General features: G+C 45.3%; 1 protein-coding gene across 10 annotated transcripts in view; it reads right to left on the bottom strand.

Moving 5' to 3' along the window:
• Window positions 1-19,741, bottom strand: part of LOC144738164 (uncharacterized) — a 42,089-nt gene extending 22,348 nt beyond the window's left edge. For 3 of the 10 annotated variants that reach the window (XR_013589155.1, XR_013589151.1, XR_013589156.1), the window contains exon 1: window positions 3,793-4,292. Coding sequence is in view for 4 of the 10 variants with exons in the window: in XM_078621142.1 (XP_078477268.1) it covers window positions 11,645-12,889 (1,245 nt within the window). In the remaining 6 variants the exon portion in view is untranslated. The other 7 variants (XM_078621142.1, XM_078621144.1, XM_078621145.1 and 4 more) reach the window with 7 other exon arrangements.
• Between the last annotated feature and the right edge of the window lie 2,447 nt (window positions 19,742-22,188).

Below are 22,188 nucleotides of genomic sequence, written 5' to 3'. Positions count from 1 at the left end.
CCACTGGGCCACCCTAAACTACCAGGCAACCACGTGCAACCACCACATGCCATACATCCACAGCACCAGTAGCAACCATGGTAGTTACGCCACTGTATGTGTGTATTAGTGTGTGTATTAGTGAGCGTTGTGAATGTGTTTGTGCATATGTATTAGTGAGCGTGTATTAGTGTGTGTGTTTGTGTGTGGGCAAAGTCCCATCGGTGAGCTCCTCAAGCAGGAAAGGCTGCATTGGCTGGGTCACGTAGCCCGCATGCCCAGCCACCGCATGCCTAAACAGCTTTTGTTCGGCTGGATCGAGGAGGCTAAACAGGCGCGGCACGGGCTAAAGAGAAGAGATGGAGTGATGTGGTACAGGAGGACGTGGAGCTGAGTGGACTTGCCGATGACTGGTACCAGCGGTGTCAAGATCGGCCTCTGTGGAGAAGGCTCGTGAAGGACGCTACTGGGCAGTTGGAGGCAGTCGCCCTCCAACAACAACAGAGGGCGGAGGAGCGACGCTCACAACAATGAGCGGAGCGCCGGGTGGCTAAAGCACAGCAAATTGGTACAGTAGGGGGCACAGATGGTGCATCAGCCAGTCATCTCGGTCATCTCAGTCAGTCGACCCGTGGCACCTGGGTCTGCCCCGTGACCTCCTGCCAGCGGGCGTTCGATACTTCATGTGGCCTCAAGGTGCACATGGCCTGGCACAAGTGTCGTGGTGACGTCACCACCACTTAGTGGCGAATGGCAGTTGTTGTGTTGTGTGTATATCACTATGTCACTAACACACAAACTCACACTAATACACACACACAAACACACACTAATACCCGCTCACTAATACACACAACCACAACAACAACCGCCATTCGCCAATAAGTGGCGGTGACGTCACCACGACGCTTGTGCCAGGCCATGTGTACCTTGAGGCCACGTGAAGTGTCGAACGCCCGCTGGCAGGAGGTCACGGGGCAGACCCAGGTGCCACGGGTCGACTGACTGAGATGACCGAGATGACTAGCTGATCCACCACCTGTGCCCCCTACTATGCCAACTTGCTGTGCTTTAGCCACCCGGCGCTCCGCTCGTTGTTGAGCGTCGCTCCTCCGCCCTCCGTTGTTGTTGGAGGGCGACTGCCTCCAAGTGCCCAGTAGCGTCCTTCACGAGCCTCCTCCACTGAGGCCGATCTTGACACCGCTGGTACCAGTCATCGGCAAGTCCACTCTGCTCCACGTCCTCCTGTACCACATCACTCCATCTCTTCTCCAGCCCGTGCTGCGCCCGTTTAGCCTCCTTGATCCGGCCGAACAAAAGCTGTTTAGGCATGCGTTGGCTGGGCATGCGAGCTACATGACCCAGCCAACGCAGCCTTGCCTGCCGGAGGAGCTCACCGATGGGACTTTGCCCAGATCTTTCAAGGATTTGTGAGCTCCTCACACAATCCAGCCTGGTTAAACCCAGGATGGATCGTAGGCAGGCCAGACTAAATGTTTCTAACCAGCGAAGATGCTCTATTAGGGGGGTCCACATTTCGCAAGCGTAGAGAAGGGAGGGAATGACTGTGGCCGAGAAGACCTGAAGCTTCGTGCAGAGCGACAGACCAGGCAGCTTCCACACAGCGTTATGCAACTGATGAAAAGATATTGCCGCTCGACTGATTCGGAGTGAGACCTCCGCTGCCAAACCGGAGCCGGTCATGAGCACACTGCCCAGGTATGGGAAACTCTCGACTCTCTCCACAACTGCCCCATCACCGATTGGGAGTTGTGGGGGTGGAGTGTCCGATGGTACAAAATACCCAGACAGGTGCTTAGTTTTGGTGGGGCTGATGGTAAGGCCACACCTCTTAATGGCACCCTCCAGTTTCAGCAGAAGCGTCTCTAACTCCTTCTCTGAACGAGCAGAAATTACAAAATCATCGGCATACATAACGTGGTTGACCAATAGGGAGCCATCCTTTGACCGCACCCGGGCATCGATCAGCCTCCCAGTATATCTGTACCAAATGAAAATGTCCCCAGTACAGGTATTGAAGGCTTCACAAACTACATGGTCAAAATATGTTAAATAATGTGGGAGCCAGAGAACATCCCTGTCGCACCCCAAGGTGTACAGGGAATGGCTCTCCCGGCTACATAGTTTTACCTGGGTATCATAGGCCTTGACCAGGTCAATAAAGCAGAGTTGTAGGTCTTGTTGGAATTCCCTACACCTCTGCTTTAACAGATGGACAGAAAATATGGCATCTGTGCAAGACCACCCTTTTCTGAAACCGCATTGGAGCTCCGCAAGCCTCTCATCAGCGTGCCTAGCAAGGCGATGTTGAATAATCCTTGCCAGGACCTTTCCCAGCACACTGAGGAGTGAGATGCCCCTGTAGTTGTTACAGTCTGAGCAGTCCCCCTTCTTAAAGAGGACCACCAGGGCATCGTTCCAATCCTGCGGAACCCATCCAGTGGTCCAGACTGTTGTTATGATGTCATGTAGGGCAGTCTGTGCACAAAAGCCACCCTCCCTCCGCATTTTGCTTGGGAGATCATCTCTGCCTGGTGCCTTTCCTGGTCTCAGACTCTGGATCGCCTTCAGTCCTTTCTCAACAGATGGCACCTCTGCCAGCCACTCACAGGAGGTGACTTCTTCTTCCAATATTTGAGGCACCGCAGCCTCAGCAGGGTCATCCCCACTTTGTTTTTCTGGCTGAAGGATTTCCCCTCCCCCAGGACCTCACAGAAATGTTCAGCAAATCTGCAAACCTGTTCCTGGGGGTCAGAGATTGGATCACCGTTTTTTCTCCTAATGATGGTAATAGGTGTGGCGCTGCAGGTTACTTTTTTGATGGAGTGAAGACACACACTATCTCACAGATACACACTCATACAGTCACTCACAGACACACACACTCATACACACACAGTCACTCACAGACACACAAAGATCCCCCCGTATAACCTTAACAGACTGTAGGGGCAAGTGCTGTTAGCGAGCACCTATGAAGGCCGGAACGGTACACGAGGGGGTGGCCAGCACCACGCCCGACCGCCTTTGTCTCCCTAGTGGCGATGTTTACACACCGCACCAGGTACTCATTTGAGGCTGAGTCGACCTAGGGGAGGCCCGGGACCGGTTCAGATAATCGTCACTGGGTGTTGGCCGTGAGCGGGAATCGAACCCGGGTCGCCAGGTTCATAGCGCAGCGCGCTAACCGCTACACTACCGCTCCCCACACAGACACACACTCACTGACACACACTCAAAGACACACTCACTCAGAGATATACACAATATTGACAGAATATTGACAGACAATACAACTCCTTAAACATACCACTATTTTGGTAGCAGATGAATCCAAACTTTTTCTATTTGAATATGGCGAAGGAACGACCCACACAAATCAGCAAAATTTTCATCTGTGTCCCGCGACGGTTTCACTTTGAGTGCCGGGACTTAGCGCGGTAAAAAAAAACACATTCTAGGGGCCGGCTCTGGAGAGAGGAGCGGCGGGACTTCACTGTTTATTTTTCAAACAGTGACAGTGTAGACGTGACCCCCGATGCTCCTAACTGCAGGTAGCGCGAGCGGCGCGCCTGCTTACTTGTAAGTATAGAGAGAGCTGGTGCAGGGATCTCCCCAGCCAGCACCTCTGCGAGGGCTACATAAAATGGCCTGGCGGGCCGGATTCGGCCCGCGGGCCTTGTGTTTGACACATGTTTTATTTATTTCTTTTGAGTTCCATTTATGTGGTAAAGCCCTGTGAGCCATTCGGCTCTTGAATCGAGTGATTTACGCGATCTAACCCAAACAAACCTGTATTATGGATGTATATTTGAAGTTTGCCTGTCTCTGTCTCTCTCTCCCCGTGGTCGCGTGGATTTTCCTCCGGATCCTCAGGGGTTTTTCCTCCACATTAAGAGTCAACATCACCACGCGTTTAGAGTATTTGACCGATATACATTTCCACACGTTGATAAGCCACTTTGCTGTGGGCAGGTCGCCTCTGAAAAAGATCGGTATAGTTCAAGTGGGCTTGGCCTGGTAAGATAAAAAACTGTATAAATATTTAAAAGAAACAAAGTTTCAAAGTAGTGAGCCAGATGAAGACAAATTAAACTTAAGGAGAGCATTAAAGCAAATGCAATCAGGCAAGGGCAGGAGGCAAGGCCCCGCGTTGTAATGTTCCAACCTGGACATCGATTCCATACTCATTGCTACTCAATTGATATCCCTACGAGAGAGAGAGGAGCGAGGCTCTACCTGGGTAAACAACAACAACAACCACCACAACAACAACAACGACGATGTGAACTTCTCACCTCGGATCTCAGTGAGCGCGCGCGGAGCGGCAGCTTCCTGGTATCTCGTGACGTCACGCGGCCGCAGGAGGTGACATGACGTCACTTGCGGGGTTCAACACACAATCCCCTCCCCCAACGAGCGGCAGTGTAACTGAATAAATTATGTTAATGAATCAGGCCTATGTCGGGTGATGGGGCGCGGATGCTGAACCAGTCGCAATGAACGAGACAGTATTTATGCATTAATTATGTTAATTGTAGCCAGTGACTGTGCGTAGCTTTGCCCAAATAAAGATTTTTATTGGAACAGAATCAGCAGACCAACCGGATGTGACGTCACAATCAAAGCGCTGTGGAGCAGCGATTGGGGAGGGGGAATACTTTGGTGACATGACGTCACTAGAGGGGTACACCTCCTCCAGGCGTCTCCACCGATGAGGTAATGCGGAGCGAGAGAGCGCGGGGTTTGAGTTTAAGTTAATTTAGATTCCTTTTCCATTACTCCCTCTCTTGAGCAGAGACCCCTTGGGTGCGTGAGCTCAACAACAACGTTAACATTATTGTGTGTATATTCTTTGGTTCTTTCGGTAAATACTCTTAGGTTTTTTCGGTAAAGTCACGTAGGTAAAAATAAATTATAGAAATAAAATTATAAATCACGACGTTTCGGAGGCGACACAAGTCTCCGTCGGTAAAGTCACTTAGGTATAAAATAAGATAAATCACGTTTCGGGCGCAACACAAGCGTCCGTCATCAGGTGGGAAAGCATGGCCTGCTGCTGATGCACTGTAGAAACAGTCTGCATCAGCAGCAGGCCATGTTTTCGCGAACCGGCGCCACACAAACCAAACCAGACCGACGACTCGCGTTCCCACCGAGGTTGCAAAATTATAATCCACGTTTTGGGTTTTGATTATAAATATTGGTCGCGAAAGCCTACGCGTTAAGCGAGCTCTATAATCCCTTCCCTCGCTCTGGGCGTTCATCCCTTGTAAGTTGTTCGTTTGGTTTGGAAGTAAAACATGAGACTCACTTTGCTGCTTTGATTGCAAGCGACTCAAGGTATGCCGTAGCCGTGTTCACGGTATTTCCATCTGGTTTGATCTCCCTATGGGGAAATGTTATTTGCTCGCGTGTGCAAATCTTGCTGTCCGTGCTGCGGGGAGACAAAGACGGCTGTGAGCTGCTCGCTTACCCTGGAGTGTTGCATGTTGGTTAATTATGATAGACTTCTCTGCCCTTAACTCTCCTAGGAGATCCACTCTAATTTCGTACTTATTATTTGACTTAGCCTGTTATTATTTTATCTGATATCCCGGGGCTAGGGAATGTTTTTTTTGTTGCTTAGGAGCGACCTTGACTGCCATAATTATTCTTTGATGCTTCGGTCATGCCGCGTAGAAATTATTAAAGGTAAATAATGTCAGTATTAAATTAACAAATGAGGATTCACGACCCTGGTGCAGACTGTAGTCTGGTTTCCAATTGGAGCGAGGATCGATAATGTTTGCTTAATCTTAATGGTTAAGTTGGTAACTTCGTTTAAAACCCGTCTTGTTTGCTTCTTGTTGACAATTTAGGCCGTAAGGTGAAGACATTTTACGCTTAATCCCGTTCCCATATATGGGCCACTACATTCTTTTCATTCTAATAAAAAGATCTATTGCTTTTGGCCGTGAAAATAAAAGTTCTCCATGTCTAATCCTGCAGTTTATTTTTTATTACTGTTTAAAGTCGGCAATATTTCTTTCCTCGCGTAATCATATTTTGATCGTCAGTGATGAGGCTTTGCGTCACGTGCTTCCCGCTAGACCAATAAGGTGGCCGCTTTTTTGGGACGAGAGGTAAACATTAGTCCAAGATGTCTGCGCCCTTGTTGTCAATATCGAGTAGTGAAGAGGAGAAAATTACGGCCAGACCTCCTTCAAAAGTCTGTAAATAGTATTTTAAACAATGCTACATACGTCCATAAAGAAAGAAGCAAAGGATTTTACACGCACACGGTGAGATACATTCAGAAACTGCGTCAAACGGTGGCTTTTTTTGCAAGGTGAGAATCGGAGAATAGCAGAAACATACAAACATTGTCTAGAAATCGAGTTTGACAATGTTCCTGAAGACGCTGGGTTTCACTCCACTTGCTACAGGCGTTTCATTGACAAGTAAACCCGTAAAAACAAAGTTTTCACTATAAATCCTTTATATGCGTGGCGGCTAGAGTCCTCTCGTCCTCTGGCTTGAGATGGCTGCCACCTATGGGTCAGATGATTGTCTGCCACCATTAAGCAATTGGTAATTAAATATTTAATTTGTTTTCCCTAAACAGTGTAAAATTTGGGATTTTTTTTTTCACGAAAATTAATTGTCACACACAACGAGTCTGTGTGGAAAATGTCAGCTCGATTGGATCAAGGGAAGTGGGTTAAAAACGAGCGAAAGATTTGCACGGTCCTAAGCAAGCAAGCAAGCTTAATATAAAGGATTTAAAAATATATTCGCCTGTGGAGGACGCGGGGATCGATCCCGCGACCTTTGGCATGGGAAGCGAGGGCGCTCCAACTGCGCTACTCCACCACGGCCTGTGGAGAGGTTACGCTCTGGGCTCTTACACTCTGACGTTCAGCCAAAGCCATGAATGAGTTCTATTTGAATATATGTAAAATACATTTTTTTGCCTAAAAAGTGTAAAATTTTGGGAATTTTTTTTTCACGAACAATAATTGTCTGGCACAACGAGTCTGTGTGGAAAATGTCAGCTTGATTGGATCACGGGAAGTGGGTTAAAAAACGACCGAAAGATTTGCACGGTCCTAAGAAAGCAAGCAAGCACGCACGCAAGCAAGCGAACTTAATATAAAGGATTTAAAAAGCGCTTGGATGCGGCCGAGAAACGGGCCACAGCGTCCTGAAGCTCAAGATCAAGGCCAGTCTGTGCCATCGGGTAGTAACGTTAGTATCGCTGCAGTTGATTGTCCCGCAAAAAAACTTAGGTCCAGGACCGGCCTGCCAGTAGCTTGTGCTGGTCCTGTGCTTTCTGCCTTGTGCATAATTTGTAAGAAAACGGACAAGTACATTACTGTGGGAGGCAAACGCCAGAAGGACCATCTTTCACAGGCAGAAACGTCAGCACGTAGGTAAAAACAAAACACACACAAACACACACGTTTGAACTTGTATTCCCTTATGCTGGGTACCATGGCTAACTTTCAATTACAATTACATAATTTATGTAATGTTTATTTTAGTCAGAGACAGATTTGCATTGTTTTGCATACAGCTACAGCCAGAACACTCATTATTGTTTAACTCTTAACACAGTTTTTTATTAGTTTAATTAGTATTTATTTATTTACAGGCAATTTGCTGAAAGCTGCTGAGATGAAGGAAGACACTAGCATTCTTGTGCATATTCGAGAGAAAGACTGTCTCTGGAGGTGCGATACCACAAGGCCTGTTATAGACAGTACACCAGGTTCTTGACAAAGTCTAGTGCATCAGTTACTGTGACCTCAGAAGAACAGTGAGTTAGCAATATTTTATATTAATAAATATTAATTAATAATTCCCTCACATTTTCACATTTCAAAAGTAGGAGGTTGGCCCGTAATTTCCCCCAGCTGGTGTTTCACTACCCCAAGAAGCGCAACATAAGTGAGATGGTTTTCGTTGAGACATTGTCTGCAGATAAGCTGATAGACAGGCTACCTCATCCATCAGGTACAGAAACAACAGTCAACTGAGGTAACTAGCGAAAGTGACTGTGAAAACAGGGCTAGTGCAAAAGCTGGTCCACAAAGACCAAGTTCAATGGCCTCCAACAATATTTCAGAGGACACGAGGACACTTTACAGTGCGGCATTAATATTAAATATGCTTCTGTGTGACTCTCCCGGTATGAAATGCCCGTGGCCACCCACATCAGATGATCTAAATGTGAGCGAGGCAAAATCTGTCGTTCCAATTGAACTGTACAATCCGATTTCCTGGATTATTGGTGCAACTGAGGAACCAACACTGGCCCATTATGTTGATATTCCAGATGATTTGAACCTAAAAGTGATATGTATCTGTCAAGACATTGTGTATCTTGCATCTAAGGGTTGGGGGCAGACCCCTAAATCATTGTGTCTTGGTCTAACGGTTCGCCATTTAACAGGTTCATCACAAATTGTGTCACTTCTAAATAGACTAGGACATTGTGCAGCATGGGACACAGTTGTCAGTCTAGACACTAGCCTTGCCCAACTTCAACTAATAGAGGGCAGAGACAAAATACCAAAGGGATTCTCAAAGAAGGTTCCTACAGTACTTGTGTGGGACAATATTGACTTTGGGGAGGAGACAGTCAGGTCGTAGAACTACCCACCACACAAATGGGATTATGCTGAAAAGTTCTGTAGTTGAACCTGTGTCAACAACAAACAGACAACCACTACAGAAGGGAAAAACCTCATTGAAAGTACCCCCTAGCATCCCTGCCGAACAGTACCATCAGTCTAATAGACAAGGACCACATAACTTGTTTCATCAGGAAAGTGTTCCATTACAGGCGGACACATACAAATTGAACACGGTGTCTGCTGTACAAACTGAACTGGCATATGTTTTTGTAAAGTCCATAGATGCTGAAAGATGCACAATACCAAGCTGGACAGGTTTACATACATTACTTCAAGGTAATGGCACTCTGCAAAAGTCAGCACTGTATTATCTTCCAGTCATTGAGGCTTCACCGACAGAGATGTCAACAGTAAACACAATTCTGAAGCGAAGTGTCCAAATTCATAATCAGCTAGAACTGGACCATATAGTGTTAGTTTTTGACAAAGCTATATATGCCAAAGCTCAGCAAATCTGCTGGAAAGATGATGACTTTACTCAGCGTAAAGTGATTAGACTAGGTGAATTTCACACATGCATGTCCTACCTGAGCATTCTAGGAAAAAGGTTTGGAGATGCAGGACTGCAAGACATACTCATCGAGTCCAAAGTTGTTGCCCCAGGATCCATCAATGGAGTGATCAGTAGAGCTATTTTCTTTGATGGCATGGCAGTCATTCAAGCCATTCGGTCAATACCAAGTACCTTTGGAGAGCTGGCAGAGACCATACTGCAGTACATAGTCAAACTTTCTCTGAAACAAACTGTACACGGATAGACTTTGTGATTGACCAGTATCCAAAAATGAGTATTAAAAACCTAGAACGGTCACGTAGAGCTGGTGGTGGTACACAACTGGTGAAAATTTATGGACAGGATCATAAGACATCAACACAATGGAAAAAGTGTATATCAGATGGAACAAACAAAGAAGCACTGGCAGAATTCCTCTATGTTGTGTGGCGAGAGGCTGATCTTACCACTGTGGGAAAGGACTTAAGCTTGTACATAGCACATGGAGACCTGTGTCACTGCGTGACTGTAATGGAGGATTTACATACTCTCAGTGCTGTTGAAGATCTGACATGTGATCATGAGGAATGTGACACCAGGGTGTTTTTACATGCACAACATGCTGCACAGGAACATCAAACTGTAGTCATAAAGATCCCTGATACTGATGTGGCAGTGATTGCTTTAAGTCTGCAGCCAGATTTACCATGTAGGTTGTATTTTTTCACGGGGGTTGGCAACAAAACAAGGCTCATTGACTTAGCTAAGGTGTCGTCAGCTCTTGGCACAAGTGTCTGTTTGGCACTTAATGGGATCCATACCTTCTCAGGTTGTGACTTTACAAGTGCCTTTTATGGCAAAGGCAAAAGAAAGGCATTTTCTGTTGCTTGTGAGAAAGAGGAATATATGACTGCTTTTACAAATCTGGGTAGCAGTTTTAACCTAGACCAGTCTACCTTTGAGCTACTTTGCACATATGTGTGCCACCTGTATGGCCAGTCATCTGCCGAAAATGTGAACGATACAAGATACAAAGCATTCTGTATGGCATGGTCAGCTTTTCCAGAACTATCCATGCCCCTTACAAGTGACGCCCTGTACCAACACTGCAAAAGGGCAAACTACCAAGCAGCCATAATGAGACATTCTCTGAAAGGTATAATGTGTGCCCCTTCACCCGTCGGCAATGGATGGCACCTCGAGGATGGTGAGTTAACAGTTACCTGGATGACTAGAAATCCTGCCCCTGAAAGTGTGTTGCAGGCAGTCCACTGCAGTTGCAAGCATAGCAAATGTGAGACTGGAAGATGTTCCTGTATGTCTGCAAGACTGTCTTGTACTGATTTATGTCGGTGCCAAAATTGTGCAAATGTTTCACAGGAAACAGAAGACCTACATGGGATGATGGCTCTGATAGTGATAGGGATGATACCGATGAGTAAATATGCGCTGTGTTATAATTTAATGTGATTTTGAGCTGTAAAGAATCTGTGGTAGAATTGTAATTTTTTTTGGCAGCATTCCAAAACAAGGGGGCAGTGTAGCATTTCGAGTCATTTCAGCCAACTTGGGCCAAAGTGTGCTTATATTTGTATCTTTATGTGATTACACAGTACCTACTGAAAATTTTGATGTACAAAACATCACAGTTTTGCTAAATTTAAAATGTTTGTTTAATTTTGCTTAGTGCCAATCTGTGAAGTTGAAGCATATTTTCTACAAATTTGCCATATTTCATGGTCTACATTCACACATAAGTATATAATGCACCAAAACCTGTCTCAAGTGTTTAGGTACATGTATAAGTGTCAGTTTGAGAGATATTTGGTGTTGCTAAAATGTATATAAAGTTACAAACAAAACCAGCAGCATAAGATTTTAGTTTTTTCCAATTCACAATTATATACATTTATGGATTTTGAAAAAAAACTGCAGGGTATTTTGTGGAGAACTTTTAACATAAAGTCGAAAATGGTTTTGTCTATGAAAAAATTCATTTAAAAAGTAGTTGCCAGGTGTGGGAACGAAAATCATTTTCTAGCCACTTTTTCCTTGTTCACCTTACGGCCTAATTCTATATTTTTTTTAGCCGTCAAGAATATAATTATATATTGCTCGTGGCGCCTGTTCTTGTATTGTGAGGGGGGCTTTTGGAAGTGTTGGTGTTATTCTAACACCCTCTTGCGACCCCCCCCCCCTTTTCCTCTCGTGTGAAAGTCGGGGAGGTTTTATGACATTTGATGGCTGTCTCTTTCATGCATTCTGGCCTTTGAAGCGAGGTGTGCACGCATCTGCTGTGGATTTGGGAAACGGGTTTTTCGCTCGTCTTTGTTTGCTCCCAAGTTGCCACCGGTGGCTGTTAAAAAGAAATATAGTATTGGCAGAATTATTCTTAATATTAATTAAAAAAGGGTATAGATACAAGACCTGTGTCACAGGCCTTTAATAATGGAGCTTCACCATCTCAAGCCTACACATCTACCGGGTCTCTATTTGACTTTGTATTGTTTAAGAAGTCCACCCACACCTCCACTTCAACAAACTTCTGGGAGTTGCCTCGCTCTGCCTCATAGTCAGAATTGTCCTCCTGCTTCACGTTTCCTCCACTGATGTGAAGGTTCGATTTTGTAGTTGAATCTTCATCTTCACATTTTACCTTCACTTCTTTGCTCTTCACTGTCGCCTCTTCAAATTTCACTTTCACCTCTTCACATTTCACTTTGATACATTTCGTAGTGTCCAAGCTGGAATTTACTTCTGGCTCTTTTTTCAGGAGGGATAAGCTCATTACAGCACTTTGACTTCCACAAGTCGATTTCAGACTACACTCCTTGGGGATCTTCTGATGCCTGTGTGTTCTCTGGTGTCTATGAAGATATGGTGACTGTGCAAATGCCTTCCCACACACAGTGCACTTGAAGGGTTTCTCTCCTGTATGTTTTCTCTGGTGCTTTTGAAGAAGTGATGACCGTGCAAAGGCCTTCCCGCACACAGTACACTTGAAAGGTTTCTCTCCTGTGTGTGTTCTCTGGTGTATTTTAAGATAAAATGCACTTGAAAATGCCTTCCCACACACACTGCACTTGAAGGGTTTGTCTCCTGTGTGCGTTCTCTGGTGTTTTTTAAGATGTGATGACTGTGCAAATGCCTTCTCACACACAGTGCACTTGAAAGGTTTCTCTCCTGTGTGTGTTCTCTGGTGTTTTTTAAGATTTGCTGACTGTGCAAATGCCTTTTCACACACACTGCACTTGAAGGGTGTCTCTCCCATGTGTGTTCTCTGGTGTTTTTTAAGATTTGATGACTGTGCAAATGCCTTTTCACACACACTGCACTTGAAGGGTTTCTCTCCCGTGTGTGTTCTCTGGTGGCTCTGAAGATCTGATGACTGTGCAAATGCCTTCCCGCACAGAGGGCACCTGAAGGGTTTCTCTCCCGTGTGTGTTCTCTGGTGGTTCTGAAGATCTGATGACTGTGCAAATGCCTTCTCACACACAGTGCACTTGAAAGGTTTCTCTCCTGTGTGCGTTCTCTGGTGTTTTTTAAGATATGATGACCATGCAAATGCCTTCTCACATACAGTGCACTTGAAGGGTTTCTCTCCTGTTTGCGTTCTCTGGTGCTGTGTCAAATTTCCAGTACGATCCGTGCTGTTTGCATAATGGTCGCATTGTTTCATTTTTGTACCGAGCTGCGCTGAGTGCCTTTGCTCCATCAGACCAATTCTGCAGAGAAAGCGTCAGCGGAAGCATCAGCTGCAGACAGAAAAACATATCCACACCATCTACGTCAGTATCGAGGCACAGAAGAATTAATATATACGCAGTCACACATGACTTACACGTCTATACTTATTCATATATTCAAGATATAGTGAAAAAGATTCCCCAATTCAGCACACGGGCTGTTAAGCCACACAATGAGAGGGCAAATGGTCAAAAATATGAATGGATTCCCTAGTATCTTCAAAATTAATGTTTAACCAAAACTCCAAGCACACACTTTCGGCTGTTTAGGTATGAAAGGAATATTTATTTCAGTAAAATTCAGCCAACATAGCAAAGTGTGTTGAATATACTATTTGTATTATGCAGAAATGCATACATTAATGTTCAATGAAAACTTAGATACTCTTTGGTTTTTTCGGTAAAGTCACGAAGGTATAAAATTAAATAAAGCACTGCTGGATTATATTTTTTCTGCCTGAGGACGACCGCTTGTGTTGTAATGGAAACGTCGTGATTTATTTTATTTTATACCTACTTGACTTTACCAAAAGAACCAAAGAGTATGGATTCCTGCAGTCACGAAAGCTTCAAATCAAGATCAAAACTTACAAGTGAAGCCAGGCTCTGATTTGCTTGAATGCTCGGATGAACAGATCTAACTTCAGCTGCATGTGTTGAGATGCTTTCCTTACTGTTTCCATTCTTATAAAAAGTTCCAGAGGAAAACTAAAATAAACTATTGTTTTGATTTAACCTCCATGTTCAATTGTTAATATGCTTTACTGAAAATACAAACTTGACACTGTCACACACCCGCATGGTATAAAGGTGGTGGTGGTGTGTCCAGAACCATGCCTGGCCACCTTCATCTGCTCAGTATTAATGCTTCCTCACTTCACCATGTAATTCATTTAAGATCAATCAACATAGCAGAGGCCCACAATAAGTTCAGCTTTCATTTATCAATCATGTTTGCTGTCGGCAATAATCAAACTAATTGTTGAGTTCAAAATGCAGTGAAATAACTACGCCACAGCTCCCCACAAAGATAAACTCTTAAATACACGTACATTTCACAAGGATCATTAACATTGTATAAACAAAACATCCACCATTCATGACGAATTGGAAGTAACCTTATCGCAGTGGTAATGCCATAATAGCTGCAATTCCAGGCCATGTACATGTGGATTCCTTGTCAGAATGTATTGGGAATGATCCAGGTGTCAAGGGATGACTGACAGATGAACCAGCTGCACACCCCACTGTCTTACTGGGTTTTAGGAACCCAGCATTCCACCCATTCATGTGAGTGTCGCTCCTCTGACCTAATCGTTGTTCCAGAGCAATAATCTCTTAAATGCCCTGCAGCATAGATAACGGGCCTCCTCGAGAGGCCAATATTGACACTACTTATACCAGTCATCGGCCGTGACGATCACCGCCACATCCTACAATCTCTTCTCTCGCCAATGCCACACCTGTTTAGCCCCTAATATCTGGACTAACAGAAGCTGCCTGAGCATGTGGTAACTGGAAATGCAGGATTCACGAATGAACCAATGTAGCCTCGCCTGTCAAAGAGACTCATTATCTATATATATAAAATCGCGAATCTGTCTGTCTGTCTGTCTGTGGGTCGCCGGACCATACGCAGTTTCATTGGACGGCGGTTGCCCCTGGCAACGGGTAGCGACGCCTTCGCCGCTTTCATTGGACGGCGGTTGCCCCCTTGCAACGGATAGCGACGCCTTCCCAGCGGGGTGGACGCCATTTTTAATTCCCGTTAAAAATAGGCGCACGCATTAACACGCGACTCTGAGGTAAATTCATCAAAGTTTCACGTCCTCTTCACTCCCCCCCCCCACCACAATGTGTGCAATTACTATTATAGCGTCGGTCGATTATACAATTATAGCGATTAGACAGTTTTATTGTAGCGCGGGGGGGGGGGGGAAACGGCACCCGTACCCAGCGTCAGCCGGGTGGGAAAATCAGGCGAGGCCGGAGGCTCTGCACGGTACTAGGCCTCGACACCCACCACGCGACTCTGAGGTAAATTCATCAAAGTTTCACGTCCTCTACAGAGTGGTGAGGGAGGGAGAGTGGTGAGGGAGGGAGAGTGGTGAGGGAGGGAGAGTGGTGAGGGAGGGAGAGTGGTGAGGGAGGGAGAGTGCTGAGGGAGGGAGAGTGCTGAGGGAGGGAGAGTGCTGAGGGAGGGAGAGTGGTGAGGGAAGGAGAGTGGTGAGGGAGGGAGAGTGGTGAGGGAGGGAGAGTGGTGAGGGAGGGAGAGTGGTGAGGGAGGGAGAGTGCTGAGGGAGGGAGAGTGCTGAGGGAGGGAGAGTGGCGAGGGAGGGAGAGTGCTGAGGGAGGGAGAGTGCTGAGGGAGGGAGAGTGCTGAGGGAGGGAGAGTGCTGAGGGAGGGAGAGTGCTGAGGGAGGGAGAGTGGTGAGGGAGGGAGAGTGGTGAGGGAGGGAGAGTGGTGAGGGAGGGAGAGTGCTGAGGGAGGGAGAGTGCTGAGGGAGGGAGAGTGCTGAGGGAGGGAGAGTGGTGAGGGAGGGAGAGTGGTGAGGGAGGGAGAGTGGTGAGGGAGGGAGAGTGGTGAGGGAGGGAGAGTGGTGAAGGAGGGAGAGTGGTGAGGGAGGGAGAGTGGTGAGGGAGGGACTCAGCCTCAAAACGAGTAACTGGTGTGGCGTATTAACATCGCCACTGGGGAGACAAAGGCGGCCGGGCGTGGTGGATACAAGTCCCGGGCGAAGCCGGGTAGTACAGCTAGTATTCTATATTGATATATTAAGGATCTGTAGAGCTTCGAGTACAAAATAGTCTGGTTGAATTAAGGATGAATCATAGGCAGGCCAGCCTTCATTGTAGAAGCCAGCACAGATGGTCATTTAAATAAGTTCATATTTTGCATCCACAGAGTAATATCTGTGGCCAAGAAGAATCACAGGTTTGTTCGTTCGTTTCTAAAAACGCTTGTCCTGGTGATGCTCGTGGGGGCAGCACACAGATTCGGGCAGTCCAGGCCTCCCTTTCCCTGGCGACAGACTAGCTCAACCTGGGGAATTCCAAAGCGTTCACAGGCCAACGTGTCTTGGGCCAGCCCCGAGGTCTTTGCCCAGTGGGACGTGCATGGTACAGTTCCAGGGGGAGTCTATTGGGGTGCATCCTTACATATATTCTATATTGATATCACCGCTAGAGCCAGGTCCAGGGGTTGTGTTTGCCAACAAGCGACTCGTGGCCGCGTGACCCATGTAACCCAGTCGGGCCAGCTCGAAATGGCTACGTGGTACCATCCTGTGCACTGAACATCCGCAGGATTAAGGGTGAGGGGCGGGTGCGATGCCAGTATGGCAGGGAGAGGGATGGTCTCATATGGACTCGACCTACGCGATGGACACTCACAGCTTTGTATAGAGCAAAAGTCCAGGCACCTTGCACACAGAGTTACAGTCTAATGAAGGAATGCTGCCCGACTAATTTTAAGTGAGATTTTGGCTGCCAAACCAGAGCTGGTCATGAATTAATTAAACAGGTATGGGAGCTCCTCCACCACTTGTAGAACTGCCTTATTATTCATGGAGAGTTGAGCAGGTGCAGTGTTGTATGACATTAAATTCCCAGGCAGGTGATTTATTTTTGTGGAACATTTTCAAGGCCCCATTTCATGATTGGAATTATCAAGCCACAGAACAAGATTCCCTAATTCCATCTCCTTAAGTAGCCATTACCAGATCATCAGCAGATGTAACATGGTCGACCAGCATGGAACGATCCTTGAACTATAACCAGGCATCAATTAGCGTATCATTGTAACCGTAACAAATGCAATAGTTTTTATATGACCATTGGGAGCTTCTCAAACTACATATTTATTGAAGATGCTATGTAATGTAATGCATGGGGCCAGAGTGAATTTCGGTCACAAGCCAAGATGAACAGGATATGGCTCCGACTCCTGGTCACACAGCTTAAGATCATCCTGCCCAAAATCATACAAATCCTCAAATAATGTGAGAAGAGGCATAGATTTGAAAACAAATAACAATCCAAAGCCCCAAGCCTCTTCATGGTACTGTAGGGCTTAATTAAATCAAGAATGCAGAGATCTAATTTATGTTGAAAATACATACGCCTCTGCTGTAGTCAATAGACAAAAAATACAGCAGCTGCTTGCATATCGCGGAGGGTACATTCTTGGAAATTGCCGCGCGAAAGCTAAAAGCGCGATATTCAATACTTAAGCCTTTCCTAAGTAATGGTGTTGGGTAAACGTCAACTAAAATTTACAACATCACAATTGAAATAAGTACTGTACTGTATTCCAAATAAACTAAAAATTGAAATAAACATGGAGAAACCGAACACAAAAAATATTCCCAGACAAAAAATAGTATAAATCTATAAAGATAAAGCAGACTTGGCGCTTGTGTATATTTTTTAGCGAACCAAATTGTGCTAACACACTCCAAACTTTCCATGCATACTCACGGGTGTGTTAGTGTGTTGTTCACACTAATTTTAATCTTAACTAAACACCTACATCTGTACCACCTGCACACACCCCACGCTCCTCACCTCCCCTGGACATTCTCACTACTTCCGGTTTGCCACACATGTAAACACATAATGACACCTTTATTATTAATAAAGGTGTCAGTTTTGTACCAGTTAAAAGGGTAAAAACCTACCATTATATTTTGCCACTGGTAAAAGAGATCTCATAGTGTACATGTAAACACATTATGACATTTCATATACTACAATTCCAAGCACTCACCATAACATGAGTGTCTCCACTGCACTGCTATATTTGATCTCATATTTACCACGTTATCCTTCCCTATTATCAGCCCTGCGTTTTTGCCGCCAAATTCATCCCCTTCTGGCTCCTTACTGTCCTCTCTGCACGTGCACGGCTCATCTCTAACACACAGCAATATTTTTATAAAAAACGTACTATTCTAAAATGTTTACATCTATGTGCCAACACTACAGACCTCCTTCGACACAACATAGATGCGAAACAACAGCTACGACTAAATACATCAAATCTACATCGCCTGGTAAGGAATAAAAAGCATGAAAATACACGCACTAGCGTTAAAATAATTATACAAGTACACGCACCACCACTCACATACTATGAATACCTACATCAAGCGCTACAAACAATTACTTCGTTTATAAGAGGTTTTTGGGTTAGATCGCGTAAATATGCGTCGTTAAAACCCGCCACCACCCGACGTAGCCAACTAGTAAGGTTTGTCACGTAAACAGAACGTGGCCAATTCCTCACTAGTACAGCACACCGGTTGTGTGTTGGAGAGCCAAGCCACAACATTTACCAACTGAGTACGACATTTCGCCAGTAAATACAACTAGCTTCATCAGGCGACAGCCAGATTTGTGGTGAAGTCTTACTGTTTCATACTCTTTGGTTCACATACGTGACTTTACCAAAAGAACCAAAGAGTATGGATGCCTGCATTCACGAAAGCTTCAAATCAAGAATCTTACTGTTTCGTTCCTTATATAGAGACTTCTTTGCCTTCAGGATCATGGTGCGAAAAGGCAGCTTCAATCTCTTCTTAAGATGCAAAGAGCTCTTCCACCAATTTTCTGTCGACATTTATGCCAAAATAGAAGCTTCATTCGATTAAACCCACTAGATGGCAAAACATCCAACATTGTCTATCCTGAAGCTCTTCAAGGGCAACGAATTTAAAAGCTGTCATAATTATTAAACAAACAAGCCCTGCGATTGTATAACACAACCAAAACACCGTGACAATACACATATTTACAGACCTCATTGGCATATTCCAATAATTCTAACAAAGCCAGCATTGCAAAACATTACTCGTAACGTTTAATTACTCAGACTTGTGCGAAGCCGGGTAACTTAGTTATTACTGAATACAATACTTCCGATGATGTTTGTGCATGAGTGAAAAGTGGCAGTGCAATGGTTCGCGTGCTGCGCTATAAACCCAGCGACCTGATTTATATTCCCAGAGCCAAGCCACAACATTTGGCTGTCGCCTGATAAAGCTGGTTGTAAATACTGGCCAACGTCTTACTCAGATTGTAATGTTGTGGCTTGGCTCTCCAACACACAACCGGTGTGCTGTACTAGTGACGATTTGGCCACGTTGTTTACTTAACAAACCTTACTAATTGGCTCTGTTGGGTGGTGGCAGATTTAACTTTATATATGTACGCGATCTAACCCAAACAAACCTGAATTAAGGATGTATATTTATAGTTTGCGTGTCTCTCTCCCCGTGGTCGCGTGGATTTTCTTCTGGGTCTTCCGGTTTTTCCCTCCACATTTAGAGTCAACATCACCGCGCGTTTAAGAGTATTTGACGGATATACATTTCCACACGTTGATAAGCCACTTTGTTGTGGGCAGGTCGCTTCTGAAAAAGAGCGGTGTAGCTCAAGTGGGCTTTGCCTGGTAAGATAAAACAAATTTTATTAATATTTTAAAGAAAAAAAGTTTCAAGGTAGTGAGCCAGGTGAAGACAAATTAAACTTAAGCCGAGAATTAAAGCAAATTCAATCAGGCGAAAGCAGGAGGCAAGGCCCCGCATGGCTAGGCCCCGCGTTGTAATGTTCCAACCTGGACATGGTTTCCATACTCGCTGCTACTCAATTGATATCCCTACAAGGGGGAGAAGGAGCGAGGCTCTACCTGGGTAAACAACAACAACCACCACGACAACAATCACGATGTGAACTTCTCACCTCGGATCTCAGTGAGCGCGCGCGAGGATCGGCAGCTTCCTGGTATCTCATGACGTCACGCGGCATCAGCAGGTGACATGAAGTCACTAGCGGGGTACACCTCCCCCTCGAGTCTAACGCCGATTAGGTAATGCAGTGGTGACGTCAGAGAGCGGGCTAAGAGTTTAAGTATGAGTCAGTCAGCGTATGATGAGTGAGTGTATGATGAGTGAATTAGTGTATGATGAGTGAATGGGTCAGCGTATGACGAGTGAGTCAACGTATGATGAGTTAGTGTATGATGAATGAATTTGTGTATGATGAGTGAATGGGTCAGTGGTTGTGTGAGTGTATGATGTGTGAGTGAGTCAGCGTATGATGAGTGAGTCCGTGTATGATGTGTGAGTGAGTGAGTGTATGATGTGTGAGTGACTCAGTGTATGATGAGTGAGTCAGCGTATGATGAGTGAGTATGATGAGTCAATGGGTCAGTGGTTGTGTGAGTGAGTGTATGATGAGTGAGTGAGTCAGCGTATGATGAGTGAGTAAGTGTATGATGTGTGAGTGAGTGTATGATGTGTGAGTGAGTCAGTGTATGATGTGTGAGTGAGTCAGTGTAAGATGCGTGAGTGTATCACGGCATCCTCCACGCCATCACGGTCTCAACCCGCCATCACGGTATGCTAAACATTTCGAACAAACACACATTTAAAAATTTGCCTTTTATGTATAAGATAGATAGAGTCAGGATGTACTACTGTAGTGTAAGCAGGTACCACCACAGTCGGTATCCACTGCTGTAATCATTGCAGGTACCACCACAATATGCACTGCTGTAATCATAGCAGGTACCACCACAGTCAGTATGCACTGCTGTAATCATAGCAGGTACCACCACAACAGTATGCACTGTTGTCATCATAGCAGGTACCACCACAATATGCACTGCTGTAATCATAACAGGAACCACCACAGTCAGTATGCACTGCTGTCGTGAAAGCAGGTACCACCACAGTCAGTATGCACAGCGGTAGTCATAGGATATCACCACAGTCAGTATGCACTGCTGTTGTGAAAGCAGGTACCACCAAAGTCGTTATGCACTGCTGTAGTCATAACAGGTGCCACCACTGTCAGTATACACTGCTGTAGTGATAGCAGATACCACCTCAGTGGGTATGCACTGCTGTAGTGATAGTAGATACTGCTATCGAGTTGGTAGATACTGTTATATAGAGTTAGTAGATACTAAAACAGTCAGTATATACCACTACAGTCAGTCTATACTGCTACAGTCAGTATATACTACTATAAGTCAGTACATATCATAGCAGGTACCACCACAATATGCACTGCTGTAATCATAGCAGGTACTGCCACAGTCGGTATGCACTGCTGTAGTGAAAGCAAGTACCACCAGAATATGCACAGCTGTAATAGCAGGTACCACCACAGCAGTATGCACTGCTGTAATCATAGCAGGTACCACCTCAGTGGGTATGCACTGCTGTAGTGATAGTAGATACTGCTATCGAGTTGGTAGATACTGTTATATAGAGTTAGTAGATACTAAAACAGTCAGTATATACCACTACAGTCAGTCTATACTGCTACAGTCAGTATATACTACTATAAGTCAGTACATATCATAGCAGGTACCACCACAATATGCACTGCTGTAATCATAGCAGGTACCGCCACAGTCGGTATGCACTGCTGTAGTGAAACCAGGTCCCACCACAGTCGGTATGCACTGCTGTAGTGAAAGCAAGTACCACCACAATATGCACAGCTGTAATAGCAGGTACCACCACAGCACTATGCACTGCTGTAATCATAGCAGGTACCACCACAACAGTATGCACTGCTATAATAGCAGGTACCTGTTGTGTCTATACCCCTTTTTTTTATTAATATTAAGAACAATAAAAAAATGTTTTTTTTTATATCTATATAAATATTTAAATTAAATAATGAAAACAACCCACTACTCCTCACAAGCACACCAGGAATCTGTGAAACGGGGAGGGCCATTAAACGCGGTTTGGCACAAACACACGCATGCCATAAAGTACGTATGGCGGGGTCTGGCCTCGGGATGACCCACGCAGGGGAAGCAAGGAGGGAGTCAAAGGGTCGCGAGGGGGGGGGGTCTGTGTCTGACATTCCTAGGGCATCTGTTTCTCTTGTTTGTTTTTCCTCTCACAAGAGACGCTGAGAAAGGAGAGGGTGTTCACGTTTTTGAGTTAAACACACGCGAGCAAATAACACTTCCCCGTAGGGAGATCAAACCACGATGAAATACAGTGAACACGGTTACGGCACGCCTTGAGTCATTTACAATCAAATCACAATAATACTAAACAGCCAAATGAGTCGCATTTTAACTTCCAAACCAAAAACAACTTAAGCTGTGTGAGACAAAGGATATAACGCCCAGAGCGAGGGGATCATTAAGCTCGCTTAACGCGTAGGTTTTCGCGACAAATATTATTCACAATCAAAAACGTGTATTATGATTGTGATGATGTAACCTCGGTGCGAACGC

This window comes from Lampetra planeri, chromosome 78 (assembly GCF_965212315.1).
Source record: "Lampetra planeri chromosome 78, kcLamPlan1.2.h2, whole genome shotgun sequence".
Taxonomy (NCBI): domain Eukaryota; kingdom Metazoa; phylum Chordata; class Hyperoartia; order Petromyzontiformes; family Petromyzontidae; genus Lampetra; species Lampetra planeri.
The sequence above is the reverse complement of the archived record's forward strand: the minus strand, read 5'-3'. Positions and strand labels throughout refer to the sequence as shown.